The following is a 20,311-nucleotide window of genomic DNA, read 5'->3' as shown; positions in this document are numbered from 1 at the left end:
GTACTTTTCCAGGTAACACTGTATCTTCCAGGTATTGTGGAACGCTTTTACCGAAACTCATTTTTTTCCTGATCTGATTCAGCTTTACAGTCGACTCTTGGTTGCAGCATCTCCTTTCGCCACTAGGTTTCCCATCGGCCTATCAACGCTCTCCTCGGTGCTTACGACAAAATCGGGAAGCAGCGAGCTGCTCGCTTTGTTTTGTTTTGGTAGTAGGAGTTGGAGGACCAGAGGAAGGCCGACAGACAGAGGTCCTCGTGGGGCAGACCTGCTCGCTAAATGGGGAGAGCTAAATCGGGGATGGAAGATGACGAACCGATAGCTGACGCCTGCGAGATGCCGAGCTTTATAAGCAATTTCGAAGAGGGAAGGGGGAAATTGTCCCGCAACCAGCCGACAGGAACTTCCATCACGGACGGTGAAGTTGAGATGCCAGTCGGGGGCCTGAACCGATCTGTCATCCGTTCAAACTCCCGGTTGTCCCTCGACGGAGGCGACGGGAGGACGTGGAAGAGGAGAGGCGAGGGAGAGAGGGATGCGGAGGGCAACAACAACAACAACTGCAACAGCGGAGGAGTCGGAGCAGCAGGAAGGAGGAGGAGGGCGAGCGCTGTGGAGGTTCTGAGGAGGAATTTCGGTGATACCAAGTCGCCCTCTCGCTGCTTTAGTGCAAAAAGTCGGATGCAGAGCGGGGTGGAACATGGAGCCGGGGGAGAAAGTGGTAATAACGACTGTAAGGACGTGGATGGAGCAGAATGTGGTGAGTGTCCAAAGTCGGACGTAGAGACGGGAGGAGCCGGTGGTAAAAACGAGCTGCCTTCAAACGAGTTGACGACTTCAGATGTTACAGGAGTTAAATATTTAAAGGTCAAAGATAAGTGGCACCCTAAAACTGAAGACGACAACAACACTGTGACTTTAAGTGAGTCGTTTAGTGCCAAAGAGCACGTGTACTGTACGGTATACTGCATTGCCAACGACACTCAAAGGACAGATGCTGAAATCACGGACCGCTACGACGACGCTGTCACATCTGACGAAACAGAAACAGACTTGGAGACTGTAAAGGTGGGGGACCAGGACACCGAACCGGTGCTGTACACGCTGGATGACCTGGTGGACCCGTTCGGGAACATATCCCACCGCCTGGAAGGGGTGCAGGCCGGTGCGGAGAGTCGGATAGAGGAGTGCCGGGTGTGCCTGGAGGAGAAACCCATCGCATCCCTGCCGTGCTGCGGGAAGGCCTTGTGTTGTGAGGAGTGTCTGAAAATCTACGTCAGCTCCCTGGTTGGTGGTCTAGCAGTGGCGTTTCTTTCTTGAGCCCATTATTCTGCACCCCGTCATACAGGTCCAGCTCAGTAAATTAAAATGTAATCAGAAACTTAACTCATTTCTCACGGTCAAGTCAAAGAGTACAAGTCATTTGTTGTTCTCAGGATGACTTATTAATAGGTCAGTGATTCTTGAGAACAGGGACAAAATGGTTTTTTAATTTTCCTACATTTTAAAAATCATTTCTCAACCTTATGTATGCAACTATGACAAATAATGTTTTGGAAATGTAAAGATGCTAAGCTGCAGGCTCCCAGTTGCAACATTTTTATTTTTTATTTTTTAATTACATTTTTAATCGACCTGACCCAGAACTTTATCAAAACCTGACAAAAATAAATGTATTATTTTTAAAATACCCTATTAGTGATATTTTTACTCATTTTTACAGACAAATGCTTCTCAAGAAACAAAAGAAATATTATTTAAAACAAAAAACAAAAAGTTCATCTGACGGAGTTGACGCAGAACTGAAAGTGGTGACAAACTCGTGAGTAAAAAGAAATACTTGATACATGTGAAGTAATGCAATTTATGTAAAATACATTACAATGAATTAATTGCACATTTAAGTCAGATTTGTCAACAATTTCACTGAAAGAGTCGCAAATACTCTGATGGAGTTGACGAAATGCCAAACTACCTAAATATGATTTATATGATATGATGTCAGGTCCATTAAATCTTTACATTATACCAAAATTAAGCTTTTATTTCACAAAATTTCATCAAAGTTTTGTAAATTGTCAGTTATGGTGTTGACACATCATGGTTGTGACAAACATCTTAGGAATAAAACAGAAGAAAAAACTAAAGAATAACATAAGCTAACCAGAGCTAACTAGCCCTCTTAGCAAAGGAAGAGAGGGGAAGTGGTCATGGGGTCCTCAGAAGTTCTGGTGCCCCCCAATAATGCCTGTACATTATTTTTATGTCTGACGGTGTTGACAAACATTAGGGACAAATTTCAATGGAGTTGGAAAATATATAAAAAGGATTTTAATTCAATTTACTGATACTTTTAGAATTATTTATATGAATACTTATACTTAATTGTCATAATATATTATCCTAGTATTCCTTTAATTGTTTTAAACTATTATAATGTATTGAGTTCTGCTCCTGGACCAGGGCTTTTACAGACACCATCCACCTGCTACTATGTTTAAAATAAAAAATATTCCAGGAAAATATACATTGTTGTGCTCACATGACCCAATTTAGTTTAGTCAGATATTTGAACAAAAATTTATTTTGTGTATATTTTATTCAAATTTTGTGCTTTATCCATAGGATCTGTTTTGTCCCTATTCTCAAGAATCACTGAGGTACGACTTTATTGTCCACCAAGGTGGAAATTTTCCTTCCGCTCTCCAACCGTAAAATGAAAAACATTCATATAATCACAGAATCATCTATTTGTACATAGAATAAAACACTTTCCTTAAGGAATTTTTTGATGTTTTGAAAACAAAACATTAATTTTCTTAAATAACATAGAATATTACACAAGACCACTGAAATAGGATATTTAATACAGAAATAGACAATAATTCAATAATGAGAAGGACTGTTATCTAGCAAATAGTCACTGACACACTCCACAAGGATATAAAGCAGAAAAAGATGCCTTTTCACAGTGCTGTATATCCTAGCATATTCATAGAAAGTAGAGTGGAAGGAAAAAGTGTGGTTGGAAATGTGTACAGGTATCACAGATATTGTGATGCAAACCCATTCATGATTGTTTTTTGGAGAGTCACAAGTTGTGAACTGCAGCTGGAGTTAGTGTTTTTTTTTTTTTCTTCTTTTTTTAGAGCCTCTACACAAAGATGTATTCTGGATATGTGCTACTACCACCTTGGGGTAAATGCACCCCTGAACAAGTTATACAGTCAAAGGTTTTGCCTTGGGTATGGAGAGAAAGTACTGGACTGTTACTTAGTGGCCCAAAGTTTTCTTTTCAGATGAAAGCAAATTTTGCATTCCATTTTTAAATTAAGGTCATGGAGTCAGGAGGAACAGCGGAGAGTCACAGAATCTGACATTTTGTTGCATCTTAGTTGCGCCACAGGCTTATCATCTCCATGCTGTGCTGATACAGCAGGTCCTGCACAAGGAGTATGTTTCTTGTGTTTTACTTTTTTTTTTTTTTCAGAAGGCTGCTATTTTTGTTTTTAAAATACCCATTTAGACAAGTGGTCTTATGTAATATTGGAATTTTCTGAGAAAAAGTATTTGGGATTTTCAAAAGCTGTAAAACAGAAACGTCAAAATTTAAACTCTTGAAATACATCAATTTGTGGAAAAACTAATTAAAAATTAATCTCAATATGAGTTTCCCTCTGGATTTTATTATCGCAACAATAATTTAATGATATTAGCAGTTTTTGTAACTGCGCCTGTCTACGAGTATTTATGTGTCTGTACAATTACACAATATTGAATTCATGAGAATAAGATAAGCTCATATTTTTTTTAATCAACTTTAGAGATATACATTATTTTCTTATTTTTTAAGAATAGTCAGAATGCATTCATTTTACTTTTGACAGTATTTTCAGACAGTGTTTCTAGAGTCCATAATCATTGTAGAATAATTCTGTAATACAGAGCAGCAGGCCTGACTTATCGATGTAACTTCAGGTTCTGTTCTAGACTTCGGATACTTCACTTTCTACAGACACAGTGGGAATTTATGCAGGAAACCGAATCTGCTCTGGGGCAGGCCAGGTTTCCAGATTAGAGGTCAAGAGCATTAAGCACATCTCTCAACCAATCAATACGCTGAGAGCAGTGAAAGGTGAAAGAGATGATAATGCAAAAGCAAAATTTTCCTCTTTGTTCTCAGAGAGTTATTGGGTCTATAAGCAGAGCTCATAACCATGTAGGCAAAACGGAGACCAGTTCCTCTGAAGTTTGGTGCTGTTAGAAGCTGAAGATCAAGAAGTAAAACCAAGGACTTTATACTGTTAAAATTCCTATTTCTGAAAATATCTGTATCTAAATTTAAAAGTAGAACGTGTCATACTCTTCAAATGATGGTCTTTGTACATTTGTATTAAAATCACAAATCACCTATAACACCTTTTATGTGACACTGCAGAAACTGAACTTAGACATTCATCATATCCCCACCAACTCAAACGAATCATTTTTACCTTTAAACATTATTGCACAAATATCACAGTGGCACCTGCAGTGTGTAAAGTAAACAAAAAAAAAAATACATGCAAATACAAGACATTAGACACATTCATGCTTGGATCATTTGACTGCAATATTATAATGTTTTTATTATGTGTATATGTTAGCTTTTCGTGTTGATTACTTCCTCCGTGCTTCGTCCTTTCTTTGCCAGCTGCTCCTGTTTTCCAAGCACACATCCCTGTTAGCATAGACAGCTAGCTTGGCGATACGTCTGAAAACACAATTTTCAATGTTAGGGTTAGTTAGGGTGGATCTTTTAAGGAAAACCTGAACATGTTGAACCTGCGACGTCGAATAGGAACTATGTTTGATCTATTTTTGAATCTAGCCTCAATTTACGATTATATCTACGATTATATCTATGCCAATAAAGCATTGAAGAAGATTGGTTTTGCTAAGTAGATCTTAAATTGTGTTCTGATGTGAGTAGAACAATGCTGTCCCAACTTATTTAAAAATAGTAAAGTATCCCTTAAATTAGCGCCAAATTGAAGTCTTATTAACAGAGCAACGCACTGGTTGAGCCGTATCGTCCATACCCATATTGGTGTCGCGATGGATTCTGATGGCGTTTGAGCATCTGCTCCTGGATAGGTAGAGAAAAGGAGGGTTGCTGTCACCTATCTCTTAGATACAGTCACTGCTGAGAAATATCCAGCAGCTGGTTGATGAGTCTTGGAGCACGTTCTTCTTTGTCACGCTTTCATACGCCATATTTAGCATCCCAGAGGCATTTGGGTCCGGCCTCCAGTTCTGGGAAATTCACCAGAAGCTGACCCCACATGTTTAAAATACTTAATGGAATATCTAGATTAAGAGGTCGACCTAAGCTGTTCGGCATTAACTCACAAGCAGAGGACCATGTTATGAAATGCTAACTAGAAAGTTAGAAGTCAGCACCTGAAGGTCTCTTTGTCTTGTGACAAATACATAGTTTGTGAATCTAGGTCAAGGCACCAGAAGAAGCTCAAACCGTTTATATAACAGCCGACTTTGGAAACTGTGGAGGGTGTTCAGATCCTGGTTCCAAATGGTTCGCTTTTCTTCTGAAGTACATCATCTGACGCCGTTAACACTTTAACAAAGCGACAGATGAGGGCCCATCCTCTTCTGGAATACTTCCTAAAGACACGTCTTCTTTGTTGATGCCTGGAATATTTTTGTTGGCACACTAGCAGGGTGTTGCAGTCGGAACCATTTTTACAGTGATTTAGTGTGATAAATTGAGCATATTAATAACCGATGGGTGAAAATCCACTTCCTTTAATAAGCATTGTGCAGCAGAATAACAATCTGCTCTTACTTTACACCTCTCTGGCTGGATTATTTTTATTCTTTAAGCCTCCCCTCTGTCATGAGATGGTATCTTCTAAACACTTTCCCTGGTCCAATAAACATTTATGCAGCTTCTCACATCACTCAGGCCGCACGGAAGTTGCAACCGTTGCTCTAATCTGCTTTAATCTGTTTATGTAAAACTGTTTAATCAGTCATTTGAAGTAGATTTTTGTCTGCTGTTGTGCTACTTTGATAACAGGTTTTGAATAATAGTACAGTCACAGCCAAAGGTGCGCCATCTGATAAGCAAGCCAAACATGAAAATGGTCATGACAAAACTTGCCTGGAGGCGGTGTTCTTATTCCGGTGAATGGACTGCAGGCTGATTTTAGCACACAGGCCTGGTGTCGAGCGCATAGAGTAAGCGTTATGTCAGAGAGGGTTGGTGGAGACGGGGTCATGCTTGTTTGGCTCCAAAACCATGTTTCAACAGTGATTAAAATTGCAAAATACTTGCTATTTTTTTAGCCTCTTCGTACCGGTGGAATATTTTTAGAGAATACATATTATTCAGTAATATCCTACCACAGAACAGATTCCTCATTATCAGTGGTTATATCAAGCAAAGATGAAGTCAAATGGAGAGAAAGAGAAAAAAAAAACTATGTGAAAAAATTTGTACCTACTGTCACAACCAGACCCAATTGATCAGATGAATTTTCCATCAACAATTAATCAAATGCAGAAGCTTTAGCAGTTTGCTGCTTTGGAGCATACGCTGTATGGTAACACAGTTTCAAAATGGAAAGACGTCTGAATTAACATAAGAGAAGCAATTTTTTACTAACCATTAAAATCAATCAGTTGCATCATTCCCAAGGAAATTGTAGTTTATTATTCTGGGGTTAGATAGATTATTAACTACAGGAAAGCACTTAAGATAGCCGTCAGTCTTTTAAAAGCAGACATTCCATTAAATTCATACCAAAGCCCAAATAAAGTGGGGGAAAAAAAGCCACTGAAAGGGACATTAAATGTTAAAGTTTATCACAGTGCAATAACAAAGACTGGAGAATACATTCTTGTTTAAGATGAGATAACACTGGCCTTGTCCAAAGAAACCTTTTTCCTAGTGCAGGCACTTGGGTTCAAAATCCATAACCATTAACTACATTCACATTTAGAACCAAGATTTGCACATAATATAAAGTTTTTACCTGTTTTTAGCAACTATGAACTCAACTGTATAATATGCTAAACAAACCTCCCAACAGAAGTGTTGCAATGACCCAGTCAAAGTCAAGACCTCACTGTTACAGAAATGCCGTGCTGGAACTAAAGGGAAACTAGTCATAAAACAGATATTTGTGAAACTCGATAAACCAAATAAGTTTGGGACAAAATTCCTCCTTAATGGGGGTGAGCTGATGAAGTCATGCAGAAAAACAGCAGCTTGAAACTGTGACTGCTAAAGGTTAACGTAAGACCTGCTGAGTTCTAGGAGGAAATCGATTTCCACTCGCAGCTGTTTTGTTTTGAGCTTTGTCTTTGTTCAATACATAACCCTAATGAGGAATATGTTGTGTAAGGTTGGGGTTGGATTTAGCTAAAAATAACTCCTCTCCATTCTTGTGTGAAACGAGAGAGGCTACGAGAGTGGTCACCGTGGGTTAAATGCCAATTTTATTTAACATTTGATTGTGCGGAGCCCTGTTGGAAGTCGCACAATAAAATAAATGCCTTTCCAGGAATCAAAATCTATTTCAGGAGGTCAAACCGGATCTTATCGATATTTCTGGTTGCAGCATATTATGTTGACCTAGTTTGTTTCACACCGTTGATGCAAAATACTTAGCACCCGTTATCTGAGGCTGAACACATTCGGCCTCGTATCATGCTGTCCACACAATAATGAGGCGCGTGTTTGTGAGAAGAAACCCGTCGAACCAGTCCCACCAGGCAGTGCCCTGTTGTATTTGAAAACAAATGACCCGGCTTTCAGGCCTGCAAGGATAGAGGTTCATAGTCGGTAAAGGGTGCTTATTATCTGCATGAGCTTGCAAGTATGTGTGTGTGTGTGTGTGTGTGTGCGTGTGCGTGTGCGTGCGTGCGTGTGTGTGTGTACTTATGCACAGGTTCCAAAGCAAACATTTGGCATGGCTCCATAAAAGGGTGCAGATATTTTCCGAGAACCACAGTCTCCAGGGGGCTTGATGGACAAAGTGTAAGAAGCCAGGCAGGTTGATAGAAAAGAATATCATTCACAAAAGAAAGAATGGACATAGGAATGATTAGATCCTCTAAGATGGCTAAAAGGCAGCAGGGCAGTCAGTGATAAAGGACTGATGAAGACCTGATTCCCCTACTTTTGATCTTCACTGTTGGGTTATAGGGTAAGATTACTGTGTCTTGCTAATAATATGAGGTTTGGTAAGTAGATTTGCAGTGCTACCATGCTTTTTCAATTTTTGGAAGATGGGATGTCAGGATAGTCTAAGATTTTTGTTTGAGATATTGATCTGGTGTTTTATTGATTCTAATGATGCCATTTGTCCACCAGTGTTCTGTAAGGGTGCATTCACACCAGTCCTGTTTAGTTCGCTTTAATCAAACTCTAGGTTGATTGCCTAGAAAATCTATTTTGTTTAAGGATGTGTTAATGCGCAATCAAACTCTAATTTGGACCCCCCAAAAAAACAAAAGAAAAACTCTGGTCTGACTACAAACCTAGATTAAAGTGAACTCTGTTGCTGTTATAATGCGCGTTTGAATGCCAAGCGGGTGAAGACCACTCCAGAAACAGGAAGTGGACTATGGCAAAGGGCATTCTGAGTAAAAACAACCAAAACAAACATGAGTCTAACCCTGTTTTCAGTTTTAGATCTAGATTTTTTGGGGCGGTCTCAATACAAAAGTGCACAAGTATGGGGAAATTATGCCTCAAACTCCACTTGGTGCTGATCATGAAAACATTTTTTTTAAAAGTGAAAAAGTTCAAGTGGTATGAATAGTTTTCCATGCCTGTGTCTGTCTGACTATAATATTTATCAACTCTGGTGCATTAAATTATTAACAATATTCCAATAGATTTTGTAGTAAAGCACACTAAAAACATCAAACTTCTCACATTTGTGTGTTTTTGTCTTCCACGCTGTTTCATTCACCGTGCCACTTATCTACTTTGCACTCCTTCCATTCTTGGGTAAATTATTCACTAGGTTTTGTGAATTTCTTCAGCATGTAGAAGCTTCCTAGTCAGACAACCCCACAGTGGCCAAACCCTCACACTCATACACTGATGAACAGCTGATGCAGCAGAAAAAAACATAGACGTGTTTCTTCTCATTGAAATTCTTATTTATTTCAGGTGAAGGAGGGCAATGTTGTCATCAACTGTCCAATCACGGAGTGTACCGGCACCCTGGAGGAGGGATTAATAATTTCCCACTTGAGCAGGGAAGGGGTGGTAAAGTACCGCTACTTTTTGCAGCTGAGTCAGCTGGACTCGAGCACAAAGCCCTGTCCCCAGTGCAGCCACTTCACCTCTCTGAAGGAAAGCAGCACAAACCGCAACGACCACAAGTACAAGGTAAGATTGCACGCTCGGATTGACTGTTTAGTAGAGAAAAAAAACAAGCAAGACGGTATGGCTGCGTTCAGGGACCTGTGCGGCAGGCTTTTGTCGTTTGTCATTTCTAACAGTCACCAGGAAATGACTCCGGTGGATCTGATTGTGTTTCTGTCCACATCAGGCATTAACATACATTGACAGGTCTGCTTTTCCGGTCTAATTGCCAGTTAGCTTGCATTTCCACCTGCCTCCAGTGGCCACTTGTTGTCACTTGTGTGCTGCATGTGAACAACAAACAGGAGATCAATGCATCATTCTAATATATTAGCAAGCAAGGTGGCAAAACCCAGAAATCTCTTTCTTGAGGATGCTAAAACGTTCTATGGACGAGGTGATGCGTAGTTGGGGAGTTTCAGATCTGCAATGTGATCTCCACCCAGTGGGACTTGACTATCCGGATTAGCTCCTTTGAATCACCTCCATTAACTAATGCAGAATGCAGAGGAGCAGCAACTCCCATGTGACGACTTCATCTCTACGCCCAAGACCAAATACCCTACAGGGAAAGTTAATTCTTTCTGCTTGTGTCCGGCCATTTAATGATCAATATATCAACACGAAAAGTGAGGCCTGGGGTGTCGAAGAATGAAAGAAACTATAAGTACCCACCTCTAGGTAGATCATAATTATAATGTGCTTGGTTGTTTTCAATGAATTCTCTTCTGTTCTCGTAATCCCTTTCAGTACAACCATTGGTCTCTTTAAAATTGTGTCATCCTCCTGCTTTCCTGCCGTAGATCCAGTGCATCAGCTGCCAGTTTGTGTGGTGTTTTAAATGCCACGCGCCCTGGCACGATGGAATCAAGTGTCGCGAATACATCCAAGGAGACAAGCTGCTGCGAACCTGGGCGAGCGTCATCGAGCACGGGCAGAGGAACGCCCAGAAGTGTCCACGGTGCAAGGTAGTAGCTCAGAGCAGTGTTTTGGGTTGTAGATCTTGTGGTGATTTTGCATTGTGGGCCGGGTTTGCTGCGTCGGTCGGGAAGTTGATTGATGAAAGACGGGAGCGATATAGAAAACTGAATCATTAAAGGTTTGGAAGCATGAAAACTGGGAAGGGATGATGGATGAACAGCTGGTGGGAGGGAGCACATGTGGAACAGATGAGTAACGATGCACACGTGGTACTCCGTAGTCGAAAATCGGATTCTGCTGCATTAGAGTTATTGTATTATCTGTACAGCATCTTGTCTCTCTTGATTCAAATTTGGTTTACTAGGCTTTTTTTTATTTATTATTCTTTATTCGTCTCTTCTCTTTAGATCCACATCCAGCGAACAGAGGGCTGCGATCACATGGCCTGTTCCCAGTGTGGCACTAACTTCTGTTACCGCTGTGGAGAGCGTTACCGAAGCCTCAGGTTCCATTCTCTCTGCCGCTTTTCACTCTGGCTGCTCCCTTTGTCCTTTATCCCCTTTCTGAGTCCATCTTTCACGATCTTGCGACAGATTCTTCGGGGACCACAATTCCAACCTCAGTGTGTTTGGCTGCAAGTATCGTTTCTTCCCTGACAGGCCCCACGTCAGGCGGCTACTTAGAGGCTCTGTCTTTGGTGAGTATTTATTCTGCTATTTTAAACTCTTCGTTGCCCTTGTCAACTACAGCTGCACAACTAGTTTATTGATTTTTTTTCTGAGGTCATGCACCATAATAAACCCACTCCTCTTTACCCAGTCAAATCAGGAAAGGGCTATAATCATAAAAAAAAATTGCTCAGAGTTCCAGCCCCTATATTTACATAGACAAAACAAAGGGACACATAGCACTTTTTTTTAATTCATGTTTAAGTTTTTTTTACATTTAATCTTTTTCTGGTGTTTCATAGAATTGCATTTTTAAACTGTATAATAAGTGATACTTTTTAGTAATGGCTCCACAAGTTTCTCACAACAGTTTGCAGGAATTTTGTCTCATTCCTTGTGACAGAATTAGAGTAACTGAGTCATGTTAGGAAGCTCCCTTGAATTGAATTATATCTATTTTGGTACAAACAGGTGTTACATTTTAACAAATACCATACACTTTACCACTAAGTGAAAAGTTAGCTACACTAACCGTAAAAGGTGATTCATAAACATCATCTCGGCTTACTCTGAAGTGCTACACCAACTTGATGTTTACCAGAAGCTAACGCTACGCGCTAAATTCAACTATATTGATGCTCACCATGTGACAGCATACTTCACCCTCAACAGGGTCAAATTGTTACTGCACACCCACCTGTGTGGTTTGCACTTTAGGAAGTGATTATTTAGAACTGATGTTTTGCTCATTGTTTTAGTTCTGTAGTTGAATATTGCTAACATTAACTTTGTTGCTGCTTTTGCGTAATTGACCTCCGTAGGGCATCGGATGAAAAGGTTAAACCAACAGTGGGGGAAAAAAAAAACTTTTAAAAGTAACAGACCCATAATTATTTTTACTTCTTTGATTAAAGTTAAATGTTTCTCCTGAGCTCAACATCAGCAAGCAGATAAACAAACTGTTGAATTAGCATGTCTTTGCTTAAGTTGATCAAGGCCGATTCTAATCACCAGTCCTGCAATCTGTTCGTTCTTACTGCCTATAATTTGCAGAAAATATAGAACCTTATGTTGTATATTCTTTAAAAGATCTAAAATACACAAACTTATGTCCGACAATCTTGCAACATAGTAGATAGGATAAAACGTGTCTGTAACAATATTCTTTAAATAAAGTCAAAGTTTTAGCAGCATAGAGTACATTTATCTTACTTTAATGGTTTGTTCGCCCAGAGACATTTTTTCATACTTAACACAACTTTTTCTTAATCTATTAGATTTAGCACAATAGTTATAAGTATGCAAATGTATATCAAATATATCAGATCAGAACTTTGCCAATATTGATTTAAAAATCACTTTAAACCTTGAATCATTTTACTTGCTTTTTGTGGCTTGTCTTGCCGGTTTTTAATGAAAACAATGTGACATTTCGCTTTAAAGTTCTCAGATAAAACTTGCGTTCCTCACTCCACCACCCGCATAGCGTTCTGTCCTGAACCAGAGAAAATCTCGCATGATTATGTCTTGGTTATCATAATTAACAGTTATCAGATCTTTGAAGCAGTGAGACGTGGAGAAGCAGGAATCCTGACACGATTTCCTTGACACTCGCCATAAAAAAAAAAAGCACAGTTATCTCAGCGGGTGGCCGCCAGTTTTACCCCACAGCAGGAGTCATTTGCACATTGCCGCTCTGATTTTGGATTTAATGAGAAGGCAGAGCCGACGATCGTTGGCTGTTGCAGTAACCGTTCTTCCTTTCTCCTTCTTCTCTCTTTGCAGCTGCTAAGTCGCTGTTAGCTCCGCTGGTGTTCGTGCTGATGATAGTAGTCGGAGCTCTCGCTCTGGTGATAGGTAAACGCAGCTGCACACATGAACACACATGCACCGGCCAAACACTTCCTCGCTAAATGCCTCATGTGAATAAGAGAAGCAGAACGCTTTCAAACCGCAACTGGCCTCTGATGATGATGATGATGATTTCCTTGGGTTGCATTTACATCATCGTCGTCAGCGGTGACGCTGACTCATTCGTCGGGGTGCACTGGGAGCCATCGGTGCTTCAGCTGAACTGTAATTAGTGTTAATCTTTTTACTCTGTTGGTAAATCTGACAGATGATCTTCTGAATACTAATGTGCTTTGATGGAAGATTTATATTTGCTTTAATCCAATCAGCTTTGCGCTGCTGGCTTTCTACTTCTCAGCTCAATTAATTTTTCATGAGCATGATTGTGGAATAATCAAATTAAATCCTTATAATTTCATATTCATGTCGTTAAAAAAATGTGTATCTTCATTTTCATATATTTGGTGCAGCTAGGAAAGTATTTGCCCCAATTATATCACACAGAAAATTAATACATAAGCAGTCCTAAAAATTATGATTTGATTTATTATAAACATCTTTTAACTATGCTAAGCTATCCAAACCAACCTGGTGTTGTGAGGTCACTTAAAAGAACCTGCCTGACAACATGAAAATCTCAAAAAGCAACATATCATGGCACACCAGAATTCAAGAGCAGATTCCCAGTCAGTCAGGCAAGGGCGACAAAATTGTTCCCGAGGTTTTGAAACTCGAAAGTAGATCCATTATCCACAAATGGAGAAGATGTGAAACGTCGATAAACCGTCCCAAGAGCAGCCAGCCTGCAAAAATGACTCCCAGAGCGCATCGATAACTCGCCCAGGTGGTCATAAAAGAACCCAGAGCAACACCTGACCTCACTTTCCTCAGCTTAGGTCAGTGTTCATGATCCAGCAGTAAGAAAGAGCGATGGGACAAAGTGGCTTAAATTTGCTGGAAACATGTAGATCACCCCCAAGACTTGAGGAAATATTTCTCGTCAACTCATATGACAAAAGTGCATCCTGTTAAATACTAAACTAAAACAGCATTTCAGAACGCGAAAATCAAACAGAAAGTCGAACATGGAGGTGGCAGTGTGACGGTGTGGAGCGCTGCACCATAAAATCCAGGAGATTGTCCAGCCATTAGTTTGTGACCCAAATCTCAAACCCCCCTCAGGTTATGCAGCCGTTTTCGTTTTTTTTTTTTTTTTTTCTTAAGTAAAAAGATCATTGAAAAACTAACTTTTGCATTTCATCAGTTTGATGCTAAAAACAGAAGAAATCTTGGTAACACTTTATTTGAAGGGGTGAGCATAAGACTGACATGATACTGTCAAAAACATGACATAACATCTATCATGAACATAAAGGAGTCTTTATGAATGCTTATGACTGTTGTCACGAAGTGTCATTCGGTAAATAATGACACTTTTAATGCAAAGTTGCTCTAAAAGTTGCATTGAAAGTCCATTAGAAGTGCCAACTTTGCATTAAATTATCATTATTTACAAAATCATGCAAAGTTGGCACTTTTAATGGACTTTTAATGCAACTTTTAGATCAACTTTGCATTAAAAGTGTCATTACTCACTGAATGACACTTCATGACAACTGTCATAGACATTCATAAAGGCTCCTTTATGTTCATGACAGATGTTATGACATGTTTTTGACAGTGTCATGCCAGTCTTATGCTCACCCCTTCAAATAAAGTGTTATCCAAATCTTTTAGAAGGCAAATGCTTTTTCACACCACTGCATATCTCTACTGATTGGAAAATGCCAATTCTCTCGCGTTCTCCGTAGGTTTGTTTGTGTTCCCCGTCTACTACTTTTGTAAAAAGAGGAAGAAGGAGCAGGAGCAGCAAACCCGAGGCTCCGGGCGCTGGATCTAGCCCCCTCCTTTTCGAGGAAAAGGCCGACACCCACATCTCCTCAGGGACGGACGCGCCAGCTTGAGACACGAGAAAACTCAGAGGAAGGATCAGACTTCACAAAACAAACACGGGCTGCTGGAGTGGCACTTTCTTGGAGCGGAGCGAGCCCTTGACAATTGCACACCAACACATGGAGTTTATTTATATTGCATGAGACCGCTGTTGAAGTATGAAGGCTGGATGTCGAAGCAGAAGAGCAACCCAAATCTATTTGGACTGAATTTTGAGGCAACAAGAGCACTGTCGCATAGTAAAAGAAAAGAATTGTGGTCAGGTTATAGCACACGCTCTCCACGTTTGTTTTTATTATTATTATTATTATTATTATAACACAATCCAAATCGAAAAATGAAGCTTTTATGATTGAAGGAAGCTCAGGGAGTGCTGGATAAACAAACTTTCCATACACACTACGTGGGGATAAATGCCATAATTAATTCTTGGCTTTGAAAATGCATTTGTACAGTTCTCAGGTTGTCAAGCAGCCCAACTACTGGCTTAATTCTGGCCCTTTTTTTTTTCATATCAGAAAAAGGTTTTATAATCAGATGAGGCAGAGACTGAGCTTGTCCGGTCTTAATTATAAGAAGTGTCTTTGGAGGATTCAGGACGAGGCTTTTAAACCTCTGGACTGGTAAAGGAACAATTCACAATCATTATTAAAGGCCTACAATTAAATATTTCATGCAGGACAGCGACGATTGTATGTAAGCGTCTGACAAGAGCCGTCGGAGAGCAGCAGAGACGGGACAGACAAATTATCCTCAACGCGTTTTGCTAATCTAGTCAGGAACGAAAAGTTTTCACTGCGATTTCAGTCTCACACGGAGGAAGGTGCTGTGAAAAGAAGTCTAGTGATACATGAGATAAATTTGGATCCTAGCTTCTCGCGGGTGTGTGCGCCCAGTTCTAGAAATTGAGGTTGAGTCCTAATGAAAAAAGCGGCAACCCCTTCCACCTGGTTTGTGCCCCGTCTGTCTTTCCATCCCTGCTTTTGGCTCTGATACCAGACGTCATCCCCGCTCCGCCTGCTTTCCGTGTCATCAAAAAACAACTACAGAAAAAAAAAAAGGTGGCTGTGCCAAAGCAAAATGCTGAATGTGGTGCAACATTACAATTGATCTGGTCCCTGCGTTGTTTTGTTATCTTTTCGGGTTTAGCGTGTTTTGTACTGTTGCTCTCCCACTGTTGCATTCATGCTGTCTGAAACTTTTTCACATTTTCTCATGTTACTAAACGTTAAGGAGAGGAAAAATGATAGATGGTTATAGTTTAACACAAGTGTGGCATGCATTTAAAGTCTACTTTGTCAGGCTGTGGTACAACAGATTGTCTTCAGTCAGAGGCTTCTTCAGATCTGCTGTAACACAGACTGCTTCAAGAGATCCTTCCTGCCCACAGCCATCATCATCTGCAGTAAATGTCTGGAGAAACATAAATAATATGAGTCACAACATTCATTTTCCCATTGAAATTAATTATTTTATTAATATTAATTGACACTGTATTTTACTTATTGGTATCAGGCTCAATGGGCTAAAGGCAAATGTCTGCCACCTTTTTCAGATTTTCTTTTATACATTGTTGTTTTCTTAACTCAAACTCGGCTACCGGATGCTTGCTGCGGGTCTATCCCATGAAATCAAAAATAAAATAGCTTGACAAAATGTGAAAAAGTTCAATGGTTCTGTAGTTGTACCTCCTGGGGAGACGAATTTAAAGGTCGAAATGTCAGTTTATTGCAGATGGAAAAGTGCAGAGAATGATAAAAAACAAAGATACTGTCCTTTCTATTTATCTTGTGCAGCCTGGTTTAGTGCTTTATCAATGAGTTCAACAGGGTTCTGTGTAAAGTTATTATTTCTAAGATAGTCAGGTTTCATAGTGTGTGAGATGTGATCCAGAAGGACTTGGTTCTTTTTGTGAACCTGAAATATTTTTTTTAACTTTAAAGGAAGAATGTAAGAAGGAAGAATCGATTTCAAAAGGGTTAAAAGGTCAGCTGACAGTCTCTTATCGCAGGCTTCTCTCTGAATTTTAAGGAAGTTTTAATAAAAAAAAAAAAGAAAAGAAAGGCTAACCATCTTTATGCTCCTGAGCCTTAGGTTTCTATGAACAACAAAATTAGAGTCATTCACGCAAATCCTTTTAACGATCTGCTTTTGTTTCCTGGCTCTCTCGCGTGGAATTCACTAAAGAAAGCTGAAAATTGATGGCCAAGTTGTGTCGCTGCTCCTGTAAATCTGTGTCGCGGCACTGAATCTACACTCGAGAAGGATTAATGACATCAATTTAAGTAGAAAAGGCAGGATTTATCCTTGTGTTCGTCAAACATTTGTCCGTAAAAAAAATAAATAAAAAAATTTGTTGAGCTTTATCCCAGGGGACATGACACGTTTTCTACATCTGGGGGTGTTAAGAAGTGTCAAATAAAGTTACACTGTAATAACAAGAGTTCACAACATACACTCTTCATTATATCCCTGCACGGTGCTTTCTGTAGTTTTCAGTAGTCCTAGATAGGTTTGGGTTGAATCCTCTCTCAGGGAGTTTGTTTTGTGTTCACTGGACCCAGATCCCAACCCGGACATTAGCTGTGCCAAAGAAATTGCTGAACAGCGCCGTGGACTCTGAATGCTTCCTGGTACGCTTGCCAGCTGCTGCCGCTCTAAACATATTGGATTCCGGGAAGCAAAGTGCACTGCGGCTTCAAAAGGAGATCAGAGTTGTGTTTTAGCGTTGCCAACGCTCACTCTCTCTCCCAGCCTGACTCAGCTGGATTGTGAACTCTTTGTTGGGGGTCAGAGGGATGAAATCCACGATTGAAAAGCAGAATAATCAAAACAGGCACATGTGTTCGCGAGACAGAAATTGGAAACCGTACGACCCTCGTTCCCATGTATCTCAATAATAATCGTACTGCTCCACTTAGTTCTGCACTGTCATGTTTAACAGCTGCTTTTTAAAGGTGTTATTTATAAATGAACGTGTGCATCTAAAACTGTCCCCCAAACGTTATTGTAATTTTCTAGATTCTTTTTGCAGAGTCAATGACATTGTTTTTTTTTTGTTGTGTTTTTTTCAGTGCCATTCTACCAGGAGGTTGTCCTTTACAGCGCCTTACAAAAATTCCCATACCAAATTTTTACAATGCATTTTACTGGGAATTCATGTGAAGACGTCTTCATAAAATATTAAATAAAATACACAAAGGTATAGAGGAAAAAAAAGTTTGAGAGGTATGAAAACGTTTGCAAAACACCATGTTTTGGACTTTCCCCACCTCTGAAATTCTAATTGTGCTAACTTAGCGCGTGGCCAGAAAGTTAACTGTTAAAATCGACGTGAAATTTGAGGAACAAAAACCTGCTTCCTTGGATAATATTTTTCTATGTGATTGATATTGTATTTTATGATAAAGTTTTTCCCTTGTTTTTGTCGTAGCTGATACAAATGAATCGGGTTATGGCATGGCAGGGCTGTGGTAGCTGCCTGCTGAGATGTATGTGTATATAATTTCCCAGTAAAGATGCAATGTCTGGCATAAACAGTGCCGTCGTCACGGCTGGAGATCAGATTGTGTTTTAGAGAGTTGCAGAATGTATCACACCCTGGCCTTTTATTTTGTATTTATTATATTAAGCCTTCATCCTCAACGAATTAATACAGTCATGCATGAAAAGATGCTAAAACATTTCTGTGAAACGCATTTGGAATCTTGTAGCTGACTGCTCAGCAAACAAAGGCAATAAGTTTAGCTGTGACGTCCTAAAACCACAATCCGGGGTGTAGCCTACATCCAAAACCTGCCTGTAAATTTGCACGTTTAACAGTCACTTTATTTTGGCTCATGTTTTCCTAACTTGCACTTTGAGCCCTGCCTCAAACATTAGATGGTCTGTGAAGGAGGAAGTGTTGCAGAAATACCTGCTGGCTTTCAAGCATCAGTTAATTAAATGTCTGCATATTCGAGCTGCAGGACCTTAGAAGAAAATGTTGTTGACTGCTAAACCGGTGAAGGTGGATTGATCAGTAATCTCAGGATGGGATTTCACCTCTTGGACATGCAAATCTGTTGGAACAATAGCAGTGTGTTTATATGTACATGTCACTGTTTTTTCCAGGTATCTCTTTACAAAGACATGTTAAAGATAACCCCCCCCTCCCCCAAAATGCTGCCACTGTCAAAGATTATCTGCTGATATTACTGTTGCTATCTTAGCAAAGGCACAAACACTCTTTTATCAAAGAATCTGAAGGACAATAAACAAAATGCCAAATGTGGCTGTGGGCTTTTTTTTTCTCTTTTTTTCGCCTTGATTTACAAGACTTTAATATCTCTCCGGTCACAGTTGTGGTTGCATTTTTACGCCAGTAGGGGTCATAATTGTACTTTTTCTTTTTTTTACTGAGCACTGCAATGACCGTTAGTTTGAAAATGCAAAAACAATGTATATTTTTAATTAAGATAGAGGATTACTTGCATGTAATTGAGAAAGAAGGAAGTAAATTTGTAAATCTTTTAAAATAAGCAAATTGAGTTTGTAGACTAGTTAGACGTTGGATTCTTTATCGATGCTTTTCAGTCTTTGTACAGCAACTGTTTTAGTTGTTGATGTGATGTGGCGCAGACTTTTCATTGCCAAAAATGTTTACATAAATGGTCAAGGTAAAAAGTAGCGTAAATGGAAAACGTGGAGTTTTCCACACACAAAAATAAGTGCTATACAAGAGGAAGCCATGTTACTGAATGGTTATGTTATAATGTTTTTTCCAGTCTATTCTTGAGTTGAACTCTCCTGTATGGCAGTTTCTTGTAGTATATAATCTAAGTAGGCTCTTTGTTTTTTTAGGTAATAACAGCAGGAAATAACCTTATTAGCATGTATCCATGGCTTGTTTGAGGGAAGAAATAAGTTGTCTAAAAATGTCTGCCTTTTAGACTTTAGCTCCAAATAGCCACAAGAACCTTTTTTTACCATTCCTATTTAGCTATGTTGATATCCCAAATTCAATTCTTCCTAAGAGGAAGAAAATATTTAGGTTTTGGTGAATCATAAATGTAAAGGAATTTATTTTTACTGGAGTTAACTGAATTTAGAGCTAGTTTTTGTTATGGATAATTTGGTGTAGCACTGTGAATAAGATTAGAATAATCAAATTTTTTAGGAAGAATAATGTTTGAGATATTGAACATTTTGGTTTATATATTGAAACAAATCTATTCTTAGAATGTAAAAGACATATTGATTACAAACAGTGATCAATATGGTTTATTGTATCTCAATAATTTCTACTATATAACTTTATGATCTTCATACATGTAAACAAATGTATTTTATTGCACTTATATATTCTTAAGTTCCCAACATAAAGTAAGTTTACAGTTGTTCAAAAATAGACAACTCAGTTTATGAATCTTCAAATATTCTCTATTTTTGCTACAGTGATTTATTTCTAAGAACAAGTAAACTATATTCTATTTGGATGGTGGCATTTTTTCCAATAAAGAAATATCAGATTTTCCCTGTATTTTATGACATC

The 20,311-nt window shown here is 39.3% G+C and overlaps 1 protein-coding gene across 1 annotated transcript; it reads left to right on the top strand.

Annotated features, from left to right (window-relative positions):
• The first annotated feature begins 168 nt into the window (after nucleotides 1-168).
• On the top strand, nucleotides 169-19,051 carry rnf217 (ring finger protein 217). Its single transcript, XM_008398091.3, has 7 exons — nucleotides 169-1,287; nucleotides 9,188-9,409; nucleotides 10,189-10,353; nucleotides 10,714-10,811; nucleotides 10,900-11,003; nucleotides 12,760-12,831; nucleotides 14,637-19,051. Exons 1-7 carry the CDS (start codon nucleotides 280-282, stop codon nucleotides 14,723-14,725), a joined length of 1,758 nt encoding a protein of 585 aa, XP_008396313.2. The 5' UTR covers nucleotides 169-279; the 3' UTR covers nucleotides 14,726-19,051.
• The last annotated feature ends 1,260 nt before the right edge of the window (nucleotides 19,052-20,311 follow it).

The sequence above is a fragment of the Poecilia reticulata genome, chromosome 21 (assembly GCF_904066995.2).
Source record: "Poecilia reticulata chromosome 21, P_reticulata-male-v2, whole genome shotgun sequence".
NCBI classification, from domain to species: Eukaryota; Metazoa; Chordata; class Actinopteri; order Cyprinodontiformes; family Poeciliidae; genus Poecilia; species Poecilia reticulata.
This window is presented reverse-complemented; position numbering and strand designations above follow the sequence as displayed.

Excerpts from the sequence above, each read along its gene's own strand:
- rnf217 (XM_008398091.3), top strand. The coding sequence starts at position 280 with ATGGGGAGAGCTAAATCGGGGATGGAAGATGACGAACCGATAGCTGAC. Across the intron at positions 1,288-9,187 it reads AAATCTACGTCAGCTCCCTG|GTGAAGGAGGGCAATGTTGT; the intron begins GTTGGTGGTCTA and ends TATTTATTTCAG. Across the intron at positions 10,812-10,899 it reads GAGCGTTACCGAAGCCTCAG|ATTCTTCGGGGACCACAATT; the intron begins GTTCCATTCTCT and ends ATCTTGCGACAG.